Genomic DNA, 13,361 nt, shown 5'->3' with positions numbered 1-13,361 from the left:
AGTCAAACAATCAGTCAGTCAATCAATCAGGCAAACAATTTAGCAAACAATCAGTCAAGCAATTAGTCAAACAATCAGTCAGTCAATCAATCAGGCAATCAATCAGTCAAGCAATTAGTCAATCAATCAGGCAATCAATCAGTCAAGCAATTAGTCAATCAATCAGTCAAGCAATTAGTCAATCAATCAGTCAAGCAATCAGTCAGTCAATCAATCAGGCAATCAATCGTTCTATCTATCAACAACTTGAAATATTTGTGAATCACTCACCAATCAGGAAGATCGCAAAACAAAACCAATTTAAACTTGTTCATGATAATTTAACATATATATTTTTCTGAAATAAAATGTTTCTGTACAAATGGATAACGATTCAAAGATTAATATCAATTGCTATGGTTGTCATCAACCAAACTAAATAACACAGAAATCCTGTGCTATATCATTCTATATACTTTCTCAAGTTTGCCTGTTCAGCATATCCAACATCGAAAACAAATTGTTTGCAAAGGTAGGTTGTACCAACTTGTCAACAAAAAATTAACGGATTTCGAATCACCTTAATTTCCAATTTGCATTGTATAACAATACGTGCGATAGCAGCATGTATACAAATGGTTATTTAAACATTCGTAGATGTTTACTCATAAACATATTAAATAATTGTATTAAAGTATTTACATTCATTGCTTATTTACGGACAAATATTTTCATCGCAGTGACAACATGTAATCCATATCCAATAACGGATACAAATTATGAAAGATGATACTTCGTACACGTACAGCATGCATGGAGTACAGAAGTTGATCACTTTCAGTCTGGTATTCAAAACATATTTCTGCCAACATGGCAGGTATCAACTAAAAAATGTACTGCCTGCTACAAACGATGCGTCATTTTTCCTGACGTAGAAGTGTGATGTTGCCTTCGACGCATAATGGTAAAAAAAAAAGTCAATGGAACATTATATTGTATCCACATGTTTGACCAGCACAGTTAATACAACGCAAGCAAAACGATGCCTTGAGTGCAACATGCATAAGGGACGCTTCGGCCGATCTTTCAAAATGTTTAGCCCTACCGTGATATCATCTCTGATGATTCGTATTTCCTTAGGTAGATCGAGATGGTAATTTCCAATTGTCACTTTGGCCCTTAAGGGAGTTTGCACATGACGACGCACTACAACATGCTCACTCAAAAAGGCCACATGACAGTATTGTTTCAAACAATACAAAACAGTGTTGTTGTTTTTTAATCTCCATGAAAGGTTGAAATAGACTTTTGTCAGTTGCTTGGAGTTGACCGGTTAAACCTATATCTAGCCATTCATTTACCTCTGCTGCTAGCTGTTCAGTCCTCTTTAGATGTTGGCGCATCACTCTCCTCTGCCACATGCTTTGATACTTAAGCAGATGGTGTTTCTGTGGCGGGAGGTGTTTCGTCGATTGCGGGTGTTTCTGTTGAGGCAGGTGCTTCTTCGGCGACCGGTGCTTGTTCGGTGCCGGGTGTTTCTTCGGTCGCTGTTTTTTCCTCGGAGTTTGGAGCTTCTGCGGAGGCTGGTGTTTCTTCCTTTGTAACAGGAGCTCCTTCGGTGGTTGCTGGCTTATCTTCGGTGGTTGGTGGCTTATCTTCGGTGGCTGCTGGCTTATCTTCGGTGGCTGCTGGCTTATCTTCGGTGGTTGCTGGTGCATCTTCGGTGGTTGCTGGTGCATCTTCGGTGGTTGCTGGCTTATCTTCGGTGGTTGCTGGTGTATCTTCGGTGGCTGCTGATTTATCTTCGGTGGCTGCTGGTTTATCTTCGGTAGCTGCTGGCTTATCTTCTGTAGTTGCTGGTGTATCTTCGGTTGCTACTGGCTTATCTTCGGTGGTTTCTGGCTTATCTTCGGTAGTTGCTGGTTTTTCTTCAGCGGTTGCTGGCTTATCTTCTGTAGTTGCTGGTGTATCTTCGGTTGCTACTGGCTTATCTTCGGTGGTTCCTGGCTTATCTTCGGTAGTTGCTGGTTTTTCTTCAGCGGTTGCTGGTGCATCTTCGGTAGTTGTTGGAGTATCTTCTGCGGTTGCTGGTGAATCTTTGGCGCCATCTGATGTATCTTCGCCAGCAGGAGGTGTATCTTCGACGGTTGATGGTGCGCTTTCTTTGACAGTGGGTGTATCTTCCGTGTCAGTAGGTTTCTCTTCTGCGGCTGCTGGCGTCTCTTCGGCGGCTGCTGGCGTCTCTTCGGCCGCTGCTGGCTTATCATCAATGGCTGCTGCCTTCTCATCAGCGGTCGATGGCTTCTCTTCAGTGGCTGCTGGCGTTTCGTTGGAGGCAACTGGCTTCTCTTCGGTCGCTGATGGCTTCTCTTCGGCCGCCGATGGCTTCTCTTCAGTTACTGCTTGCGTTTCTTCGATGGCTGCTGCTTTCACGTCGGTGGTTGCTGGTTTATCTTCTGCGGTGGTAGGTTTATCTTCGGGAGATTCTGGTGTATCTTCGGTGGATGCTGGTGAATCTTTAGCGCCATCTGGTGAATCTTCGCCAGCAGGAGGTTTATCTTCGGTGGCAGCTGGCTTCTCTTCGTCGGCTGCTGGCTTCTCATCGGCGGTTGATGGCTTCTCTTCAGTGGCTGCTGGTGTCTCATCGGAGGATGCTGGCTTCTCTTCAGTGGCTGCTGGCGTTTCGTCGGTGGCAGCTGGCTTCTCTTCAGTGGCTGCTGGCGTCTCATTGGAGGCTGCTGGCGTTTCGTCGGTGGCAGCTGGCTTCTCTTCAGTGGCTGCTGGTGTCTCATTGGAGGCTGCTGGCTTCTCTTCAGTGGCTGCTGGCTTGTCTTCAGTGGCTGCTGGTGTCTCATCGGAGGCTACTGGCTTCTCTTCAGTGGCTGCTGGTGTTTCTTCGGTGACAGCTGGCTTCTCTTCAGTGGCTGCTGGCTTGACTTCAGTGGCTGCTGGTGTCTCATCGGAGGCTACTGGCTTCTCTTCAGTGGCTGCTGGTATTTCTTCGGTGACAGCTGGCTTCTCTTCAGTGGCTGCTGGCTTGTCTTCAGTGGCTGCTGGTGTCTCATCGGAGGCTGCTGGCTTCTCTTCAGTGGCTGCTGGTGTTTCTTCGGTGGCAGCTGGCTTCTCTTCGGCCGCTGATGGCTTGTCTTCAGTGGTTGCAGGCGTCTCATCAGAGGCTGATGTCTTCTCTTCAGTGGCTGCTGGCGTCTCATCAGAAGCTGCTGGCTTTTCCTCAGTGACAGCTGTTTTCTCTGCGGTAGCTACTGGCTCTTCGGTGGTAGCGGGTTTCTCTTCGGGAGCAGCGGGTGTCTTTTCGGTTGCTGTAAGAGTTTCTTCAGCTGGCGGTGCTTGCTTGGTAGTTTCTTCCGCCCCTTGCTCTGTTGGTGCCTGTTCTACTGTAGGTGCTGTTTTTGTTTCTATTGGTGTCGCCTCTGTTGTCGGTGCCTCTGCAGGGGATTTTGCCGGCTCCGGTGCAGGTACTGACTCTTCTACTTTTGGTGCTGGCTCTTCTTTCTTTACCTCTTGAGTTGTTTCTGCTTCTTTACTTTCATGTTCTGGTTGTGATTTTTCTGCTACTACGGGTGCGGGAGCTGCCCTTTTTTCATATCCTCTTACATTGAGCTCATTCAACTTCTTCTTGGCTTTTGGTTTTTTCTTGACCTCTTTTGGTTTAGACGATGTAGCTGTTTCCTTGTGATCAACGTTCTTTTCGTCCTTGCTATTTATGTCTTTGTTTGCTGGGCGATAAGCGGTTCCATTTGAGTTTTCTACAGGCATGACAAGAGAATGAGGAAATAGATTATTAGATCAATGCTGCATCGAGACGGTTGCTGAATGTGGTCTAGTGGGTTGGGGTGAGGTGGTAACCGATTCCCATTTAATTAGAAATCTTCATATCAAGATTCGAAAATGTATGCCTACAATACACTTTCATTGTAGTCTTGTTTATATTGGGGAAATTACAATTTGGCTATTATTTTGTACGAATAATGTCAATACGTCTAGGAAGAAAGAATTCCAGAAATCATATTACCGAGATACACCCTGATTCCCGGATGTACCATTGCGTGTGTTTGTTTACTGCACCCTCCCCCTTTCCGACAAAGCTGTACACCACCCCCCCCCCCTTCTCCCCCCCAAATAACAATATAATAATAATAACAATACAAATAATAATTAAATAATAATAATAATAAAATATATATATATAATATCACCACGAAACTCACCTGTGACCGCCAGGTCCTTGCTTGTACCGCACCCCATCTTGTTCTACCTCTTTGAATGTATATCCTAAATAATAGTCCCTTTCGATGTTATCCTTTCGTAAGCTTTATTCCAAGTATTGGCCGATGAAGCTGCTCTGATCTGAGGGGTAAATGAAATAACGATATATTTCTGTTACATTTTGCTTCACTCAATTCACCTAGTCTCGAATATACTTTTTTTCTAAATTTATTTTGAAATGAATGGAGGTTATTTTATTCGTTGTTACTAATATTCATTTTGTCTAACTATGAGAAAAAAAATAGAATTCTGGTATCTCATTAGGCTTAATCTTTAAGCAAAAATACAAATTCAATTCGCTGTATTTATTTGTCTAATGTCATTCCACATGGATATTTGGTTTGCTCACATGTAAAATAAAGGCTCAAACAAAGTTTACAAAGAACAAAAATATAATACGATACATGGATACATTTTGGTAAATACAAAAATAAAATAGCCATACGTTATAATGATTTTCGTTTGCTTAGGGCTTCTTTAGTTTCCTTAAGTTACGTAATTTAAGTGTCTTCATGCATATTAATAAATGAAAATTATTTAAAACTTTAGACATAGGAAATTTAACTTTAAGACTGAATTGAAGTATATCGGAATAAATCTGATAAATTGAAAAATAAATACTGATTCATATGGGCAAATGATTACCGTGCAGCATACCGTACTAAATAATTTCACTTATATTCATTTAACTCATTTCCTAACGAAACATAATATTAAAGGCCGTTTGTATTAGTTTGGCTAGGAGGGATTAGACCACACAGGATGGTCACTGACAGGTGGCTATCTCATCAACTCAGCTCTCAATTAACATAAGACAAAGAGGATCACGGGAGACCAATGGTCACTGATTAGGCATTGTTTCTATGTAGAGGGAGCAAGTAGCTACAAGTAGTACATTTAAAGAAAAATGATTCTGAAAAGTTTGTAATACTTGTCACACTAACTGTTCTTTTAAAAATGCTGGAAAATTATTTGTTATCGGTTAAGGTGCTTGTAGGGTGATCTTTTGCTTAAAACGTTATAACCAATACCTTAAATATACTATGTCCCTTTTGCAGCCAACCTCAAATTCTGTAGAACTTTGCAGAAATTATAAATATGTCATGTTTGTCCTATCTGTGAAATGAAAATGTTAGCAGTGTCCTAATATTCAAATTATGCAAGGAAACCGGTTTACTTTCAACACTTCACTGTCAGACACTACTTTCAGTATTGAGTGACTGACTGGCTTTTTCTTCTTCTTTGGTAATAACATACATAAAATGAGCTGTAAAGGATTTGTCTACATCAATAACCCATTTCTTGTAATGGCCAAAAATAAACTGATTGAATCTTTGCGCAGCATAAAACGAAAGGGCTTGAAAATGTTTTTTGTGAGAAAATAACGACCTTTAGTTGTTGATTGCAATCACCTAAGTAACAGTTTGATTTTCAGACCCTTGTACCGAATACGGTCTTACGCTTTGTGCTGCACAAAGATTCAATCAGTTTAATTTTGGCCACTACAAGTAGTCGGTTATTGATGTAGACAAATGCTCATGTACATGTTACTGCTCATTTTATTTATGTTATAACCAAAGGAAAAAAAGGTGTCAGTCAGTCACTCAATAGTGTCTGACATGTAAATAATTCCTGCAAAGTTCTACAGAACTTTAAAGTCAGTCAATGATAGATATGTGACAAGCTCGGGAATTCTTTTTTTGTATACAATAAACCATTTTTTTCCTCATCGTGTGTTGTACCCGGCCTCGTTGCACTATGATAGCGATGTATTGTAAAAAACTGATTATCATCTATTGAATAATAATGAAAATAGTTAACAACGATATTACAATACTACCTATTGGGAGAGGAAAAACTTGTATTACATTCATTTTCTAACACAAGGTTTCCAAGACGAGTATACATGTACAAGAGTAGGAGAGAGACAAATAAAACAAATTTAGGTAAACCAAAATTGTTGCATTTGACTTGTGCGTGTTATCTGCACACCAGAGCAAATATCATCTTCTTTCATTTATATGTTGTTGTTTTTTAAATGAAAAATAACTAAGTCGATTATATTGTTTATTCCAGCAAACAGATTAGCCAGATAAAGACATATAAATAAATAAAACAAAAAGTAATTATAGACTTACCTTAAATTGGTTTGTATCACAAATTAGTATCAAAATTGAATAAAATCAGTATGAACGTCCAACTGGATATGCATGAGGTGAGAACATGAAGAAAGCATAACCTTTACAAACTAAGATTATGTTTGGAATGATTGTTTCTCTTCGTCTCAATGGACACTTGACCAATAAACACCTTGACCAGGTGAAATGTTAGAGGTATCCAAGAGTGACCGATACATGAACGTGGTCTGAGAAGAATGGACATTGATTTGACCAACATCGGTCAAGCGTCGGGTAAGTAACATGGATTAGACTTAGTCACAGACACAGCTATGGTGATACATGTACATGTACGTTTCTCATGACATAATAAATCCCAATTTGTACGCTTATAAAAAACAACTTAGAAACGAAAATGTGTAATTTTTTGTTTGTTTTAAAGCAACAAAGAAAATCCACATTATTAACGTAGACCTTAACAAATATGAAAAAGTATATCAATATGACAGTTGCATTCCTAATTGTTCTCATATTGACCCCCTCCCTCCCGGGCCTCAACCGACAATTTATTTTTTTGATGGAAATAGGCCTACACATTCATATTTTGCGTTCTTTATCATGGATATAAATATAAACAGACATTAATATTTAAAGCTCTTTGAGCTTCAGGGGAAGTTTTCAACAACAACAAAATCATTCTGGTGAAGTAACAAGGAGTGCATATCTTTCCAAATAAATTGTAGTTTTGATAAAGACGTCGCCCCCATAAGGGCAATGCCAGTAATATGGTCTGATATTTCATGCTATAGACTAACTGATATTCGTTCATTATGTAACCTCTACCAGACACCCTACTACAAGGAAGCACTCGGCGCGTGTCTGATCTTCTTTTATTTTGTTGCTAACAATAAAACACGCCATGTTTCCTCCATACCATGTAAGGTCATTAGGGATAATTGATCGATACACTATTGTATCAATAGACCGTGATCGGTGATTGTTCCCGTGACATTCAATATACCAGCCAAGGAGCGGCGGAGGTGGGGGGGGGGGGGGGGGGGGGGGGGGTCTAAGGACAGGGTCCTATATACAGTCACATCTCAATATTTCATTCTCTCCAACAATATTGATAAGAGAGATTGATCAAAACAACTATTATTATTATTATTATTATTAATTTGGCAATTTCATACAAGTCATACATACAATATGCATTAAGTGAAAACGTAATTGTAACAAATTAAAAGAACACAATGAACTATAATTATCCATTCGCAAGTGTGTTCCCCCAGCTGCCTGGAAGAGAAAAAGCAATTCAAGATTAATATGACCAGCAGGTCTTCTCTCCCGACAAGGGGAGCATTCTTGTGAGCTCTAAATTCATTATGCCTGCAACATACATATGTATACACTGCAGTAATTTGCAGGTATAACAGTATTATTGTAATTATGTTTTCTTATTGGCAGTTAAAAAGCAAATCATTGAGTAATGTATTCATTAAGTGATAAAGAGACCCGATAGGAAAAGAAATGCAATTTGAATGATTATAGTAAAGATAAAAAAAGAAAGGTAAACAATATAAACATAATTCTTGACAGAGCCGATTATGAAAAGATTAGCCTATGAAGAGATAGTTAGAATGGTGTAGGAGGAATAAGGTGAAGGCATAAAAGAAGATAAAAAAAGATTAAAAGGATATTTTTTTTTAATTGAACAAGAGGAGGAAAAATGAAAAAGGGAAGGAAAATAAAATAGAAAGAGTAATAGAAAAGAAGAAATGAGAACAGATAAGAAAAAAAAGAGAGGTAAAAGAATAACAGAATTATTTTAAAAAGAAAAGAAAGTAAAAAATAAAAAAGAAAAGAAAAGAAAAGAAAAGAACAGAAAAGAAAAGAAAAGAAAAGAAAAGAAAAGAAAAGAAAAGAAAAGAAAAGAAGGGAAAAGACAACGCTGCTGTTCACGCTGTGTTCATATTTTTTTTTTCAATTTGGGAACGTACATGTAAAATGTCGCCCTATATCTTTTTTACCCATATTATAAGCCGCTTATGCGCGATGTCTTAATGTGAAATGAGTGAAATTTTCGACTGAATGAAAAAAAAAAATGGTATATTGCATTGAAATTGGAAGAGGTATGAAGCTAACATTTCCTTAAAGCCTCTCTGCACTAGTTTGGCCGGGAGGGATTAGACCTCCCTGAACGGTCACTGACAGCTAGGTGGTTATCTCACCAAATCAGCTCTCAATCGAAATAAGAAAAAGGGGATCATGTGGGACCAACGGGTACCGCTTAGGCATTGTTTGTTATATAGATGTAGAGGGCGCAAGTAGCTACAAGTAGTGCATACAGGCTTTAAATGATCTAACGTTTAAAGAGAGAACAGGAAAGAAAAGGCGTACCAAGAACAGAGAAGACAAGATGATATAGATAATCATGTTGATGTAGACATAGACTTATAAATGGGTATTATTTGCAAACTTGGCACTGTAGAACAAAGTCAGATATCTCCCCGGAGTTCACATGTGAAAGAGAAAATCAATGTGATGTCCTCCTGCGGTCAAATCACAAAGGGCGATGATTGATTGAAGATCGATTTGTTGGAGAAACAATGGTAGGTATCAGAGCCATGAACTCCTCATGCTCGGACCAGTGTAATCAGCCTTAGGGCACAAACATCTCGAATTAATTAAATGGCCCTTTCTTTGTGGGGGGGGGGGATCCTATAGTGGATTCAGTTTTCTCTGAGGGGGGGGGGGGGTCGACCTGTGACTCAAAAATGCCCATGAACAAGACCAAAAAAGAAAAACAAACAAACAACCAAAAAGATAAACATCACATATTCATCACAACAGGTTATAATAGGGTGAATCTGTTCTGTTGAAAAGGAGATAGAGAGAGAGAGAGAGAGAGAGAGAGAGAGAGAGAGAGAGAGAGAGAGAGAGAGGGGGGGGGGGGGTCAGAGGTCAAACTGACAATTTGAAGGTATTAAGTGGGACAGTGGAATAGAAGAGAAAAAAATCAAGATGCATTTAAAACTGCACAGAAAGACGGCAGACCGCTCAAGGGAAACAAGAAAACGGTCTCTATGAGCAGATGGTCTATATATTATGTACAGGTCTTTCTTTTCCAAGTCAATTAGACATGCTGAAGCGACCGCTTTTTAAAGTTATGTTTGCCAATTACCATACTCACATATTTTTGCCATTGTACATTGAATGTCATTAATACTATCAAAGAATAAAATCCTCAAAACCTCAACAACAAAATAAAATAAAAAGCTTTAGTAACAAAGGTTAAAATGGATGTTTTGTCACTTAAGAAGACTTAACCAGTTATTTTGATAATTCAAATAAAATGGTACATTCAATCTCCTCTTCCGACAGGTGGATACGACACACGGAACGGAACGGACCCACCCCCCCCCCCCCCCCCATTTCACACTAATCCACCACCCTCTCCAAAAGTCCTTCGTTACAATGCCAACACCAGGTACATCTCCTTGATCCCCCTGATCTCCATTAATACATCTCACCTCGCATGCTTGACACCCCTCATCATTGATTCTTATCTACTCCAGCAGCACCACAACATCAATTTATCAATAAACAAAACGAACTTCTCAAACATAATTGCAATCCTCTTCTCATGATCACTTTCAATTCTCTCTCACCCACTGCTACTCTGACTTCAAATGGGGGGAGGGGGGGGGGGGAACTTCATCTCCGAAATGAATAATATTTGTACCAACGTTTCCTTCAAATCATTCTACTTAAATGCTCTCAAAATTGGGGACATTTTATTACTGACAATTTTCATTCAAGTACATGTATCTTGCATTATAAACATTTGGTTTCTTATCGACCTCCCTAAATATTGTAACTATGGTCTAGGAAATTTTAACTTTAAACATAAACCTACCTAATTTTAATACATGTGACGATTATATACTACACAATAAACCCAAATAGAAATAATAGACACTAAATACAACAAACATAGAACTGTATTGTCACAAGGGAAATTGAAGAAAAAAAGATGCACAGAAAGAAAAGATGCCAAATCAAACAAAAAATCAACATGAGGCAAAATTACAATGAAAACAGTGGAAAAGAAGGTCAAGGGTACACAAATTACTTTTAATGATAGTTCAGTAGTCATGCCTTTCTCTTCTGATTCATAAAATAAATTTATTTCAAATTTTGAAGACACAATTCTCTGGATCTTCTCATGGTTTCACATATTAAAAATAGTGTTCAAAAGCAATAACATACTTTTTGTACATTCAAATTTTGACTACATAACATCTTTGATTCATAACCAATCTAACCATTAGTGACCACATTACCCTCAATTTACCCCATGGAAATAAAACAATTTTTGATAGCTTTGCACAGCCAGTAAACATGAATGTCGAGAATATTTTGGAGTGTAGTAGCCCTCTGTCTCTCTCTCTCTCTCTTTTATCATGAGACATTAGAGTAACAATCTATAAAATTAAATGCAAATAAGTCATCTTTCTTGCAGTGGAAGAAGGTAAACATGGGCGATGGAACAAATTTATTTACTCATACTTTTACGAGCTGCAGCCATGTATGACCTTTGGAGCTCATATTTTCTATTTGTTTTAATGAGTGCGACAAAAATGTGTTCCATTCATATACTACTTTGATAGTTATTCTTAATAACAACTATTACCTGTAGTTATGAGAAGAAAAAGAAATTAAACAAATTTGAATTCTCTCTAATATCTGGCAGGGGGGTATTTTCCAAATAATGTTTAATGATTTGGTGTCCAAATTATGTTTTCTGCCTGCAAGGTGTATACATGTATGCAATAAATGAGTATATATTGCACTACCAAGACATATACATGTGTTTGTATGAAACGTGACCCACTGTGAATAGAACATCTACATATGTATATACACCCAGCCTGAGCCAGTATACACTGGCTGGGTGTATATAAAATTGGTACTTTTCACAGAATACTCCCCCCCCCCCCCCCCTCCATAACAGACAATTACTGTATGAAGAAAAAGACCTTCCTTATTCTGAGCATATGTTTGAGCATTAAATACATGTATTTTGTGAATCATCGGACAACTGAGAATAGCAAGGAGGGAAATAAATACAGAGGTTTTCAAAATATCCTTTAAATACATGTATTCTATTTGCCGTGAGAGATGTCTATAGATATAAATTACACCAACATACATGTACATATCCCATCATTTAACAAGCCCTGTTATAGGGGTATAAAGTGTATTTTTGTGGAACATTTCCAATAATAAACATACAGTTGACTATATTCTCCTTTTGTAAAGCGCATTATACTCTGATGTAAAATACAAATCTATATGCTTCAAAAGTGTTTTGACAATCTTACCCTACAAGAAGTTCTTGCTATCACAAACAGACCGGTTTACTAACATATTCAAATTGTATGCATCCTTTCTAAACAAAGGTTGTGCTTGATAAGCTTGTCCAAGGCTTGCCCGACATATCACAAAGTAATGTATGCAGACTGGATTCCAAGTATTGTAGATCATTCATTAATAACAGGTTAATGGAATAACTGGTCACTAGGTCCCCTGGAAAGAAACGTCCATAAATTTGAATATGTTAGTAACAGGTCTGTTGGTAGAGAGCAAGGATTGAAATCATCTACCTCTTGACTAAGAATCATGCGATTGAACCAAGGTACGTTAAATCAGGAAGCTGTATCGATTGGAGATACCATCTCGAAAGAATTTTCTGAGGGAAAAATATTCAAGATTAACTTGCATAACAAAAAAAGAATGTAACCCTCTCCAGCCATCAAATCCATCAACAGCTGTCCTTCTCAATGCACAGTTCCCTCTGGCATTACAAATATTAGGAAATGTTATGCAACACCGTCTGCTTCCCTAAGTTTTATATTAACTTGGTCGTAAAAATATGCAGGCATCGAGCTTAGAAGTCATGCATGGCACCGACAAAATTAGGTCATGATCAGTGCAGATGTATTTAGCTATAACATATCAAATACAGAATTCACAACATATGACCAATGCAACTTTCTATTGGTTATGAAATGATTTTTCCGTTCTCGGATAGCTTTACTGAAGACATAGCCATTTCAACCAGCTGGAATGGGCTGTGGGTGGAAAGGGAGAACTTAGTGCTACTAGGGAGCTGTATGGTTTATGGTATCATTTTTGTGTAGTATGTGTTCACGCTTGGATGAACAGGTGGCATTGTTTGCCAGAGTGCAAAAATCGACTTGCGCCAAAGTGATGCCCACAGCATGTAATATGTTGGGATTAGCGGTGTGAGAAAATGAATTGAATGTATCAAATGAAATGCATTGCATATGCTTTTTGCAGAAGCAAAGTCACACAAGCACACACACACGCGCACAAATGTTCGTTGATGTTTGATACTCGATATTTGATATGTGTGGCATGATTAATTTTGTTAGGGGTGTTATTTGGATCTGCAAAAATGATTTAATATCCAAATCCAAATTGTTTTATTTAAACATCAGATAAGCAACCCAGGCTATATAGGGTAAAGGGGATTACAGTAGGGGAAACTAAAGACACGGTGCCACGGATGACCTCAAAGGGGCCTCTTGGACGGGATCTCCATTCCTTACAGCTTCCTGGTTAAATCATATAACATGGTATTAAAGGCATAGTTGAACAATGTTTCCCGTTTTACAAACTTGAGATGCATGGCCTACGTGTTATCAGTGTCTGTGGTATGGTGTAATATTGAAACCCTAAACAAATTGCACTTCAAAATGATCATGAAGTGCCTCAAAAAAGTAAAATCTTTGAGTGACTGGGTTTTACCATACCTGGTACTCAATATCCCCAATAGAATGTAGTGTTATAAAAAACGTTGAGAAAACGGCTTCTGAAATTTCGATTTCCAATCATATATATCTTGATGATCAGACAGGCGATTGCTTGTAAAAGTCATGGGATTTCTGA

At 38.4% G+C, this 13,361-nt stretch overlaps 1 protein-coding gene across 1 annotated transcript; it reads right to left on the bottom strand.

The window, feature by feature from the left end:
* Positions 1-1,360: 1,360 nt before the first annotated feature.
* Positions 1,361-6,680, bottom strand: LOC756441 (cell surface glycoprotein 1). The gene is made up of 3 exons (XM_001195120.4): positions 6,405-6,680; positions 4,209-4,347; positions 1,361-3,746 (listed from the first exon to the last, which is right to left on the bottom strand). The coding sequence occupies exons 2-3, from the start codon at positions 4,243-4,245 to the stop codon at positions 1,411-1,413; spliced, it is 2,373 nt and encodes a 790-aa protein (XP_001195120.2). The 5' UTR covers positions 4,246-4,347; positions 6,405-6,680; the 3' UTR covers positions 1,361-1,410.
* Positions 6,681-13,361: the final 6,681 nt, after the last annotated feature.

This window comes from Strongylocentrotus purpuratus, unplaced genomic scaffold (assembly GCF_000002235.5).
Source record: "Strongylocentrotus purpuratus isolate Spur 01 unplaced genomic scaffold, Spur_5.0 spur5_scaffold_21, whole genome shotgun sequence".
Lineage (NCBI taxonomy): Eukaryota > Metazoa > Echinodermata > Echinoidea > Camarodonta > Strongylocentrotidae > Strongylocentrotus > Strongylocentrotus purpuratus.
The sequence above is the reverse complement of the archived record's forward strand: the minus strand, read 5'-3'. Positions and strand labels throughout refer to the sequence as shown.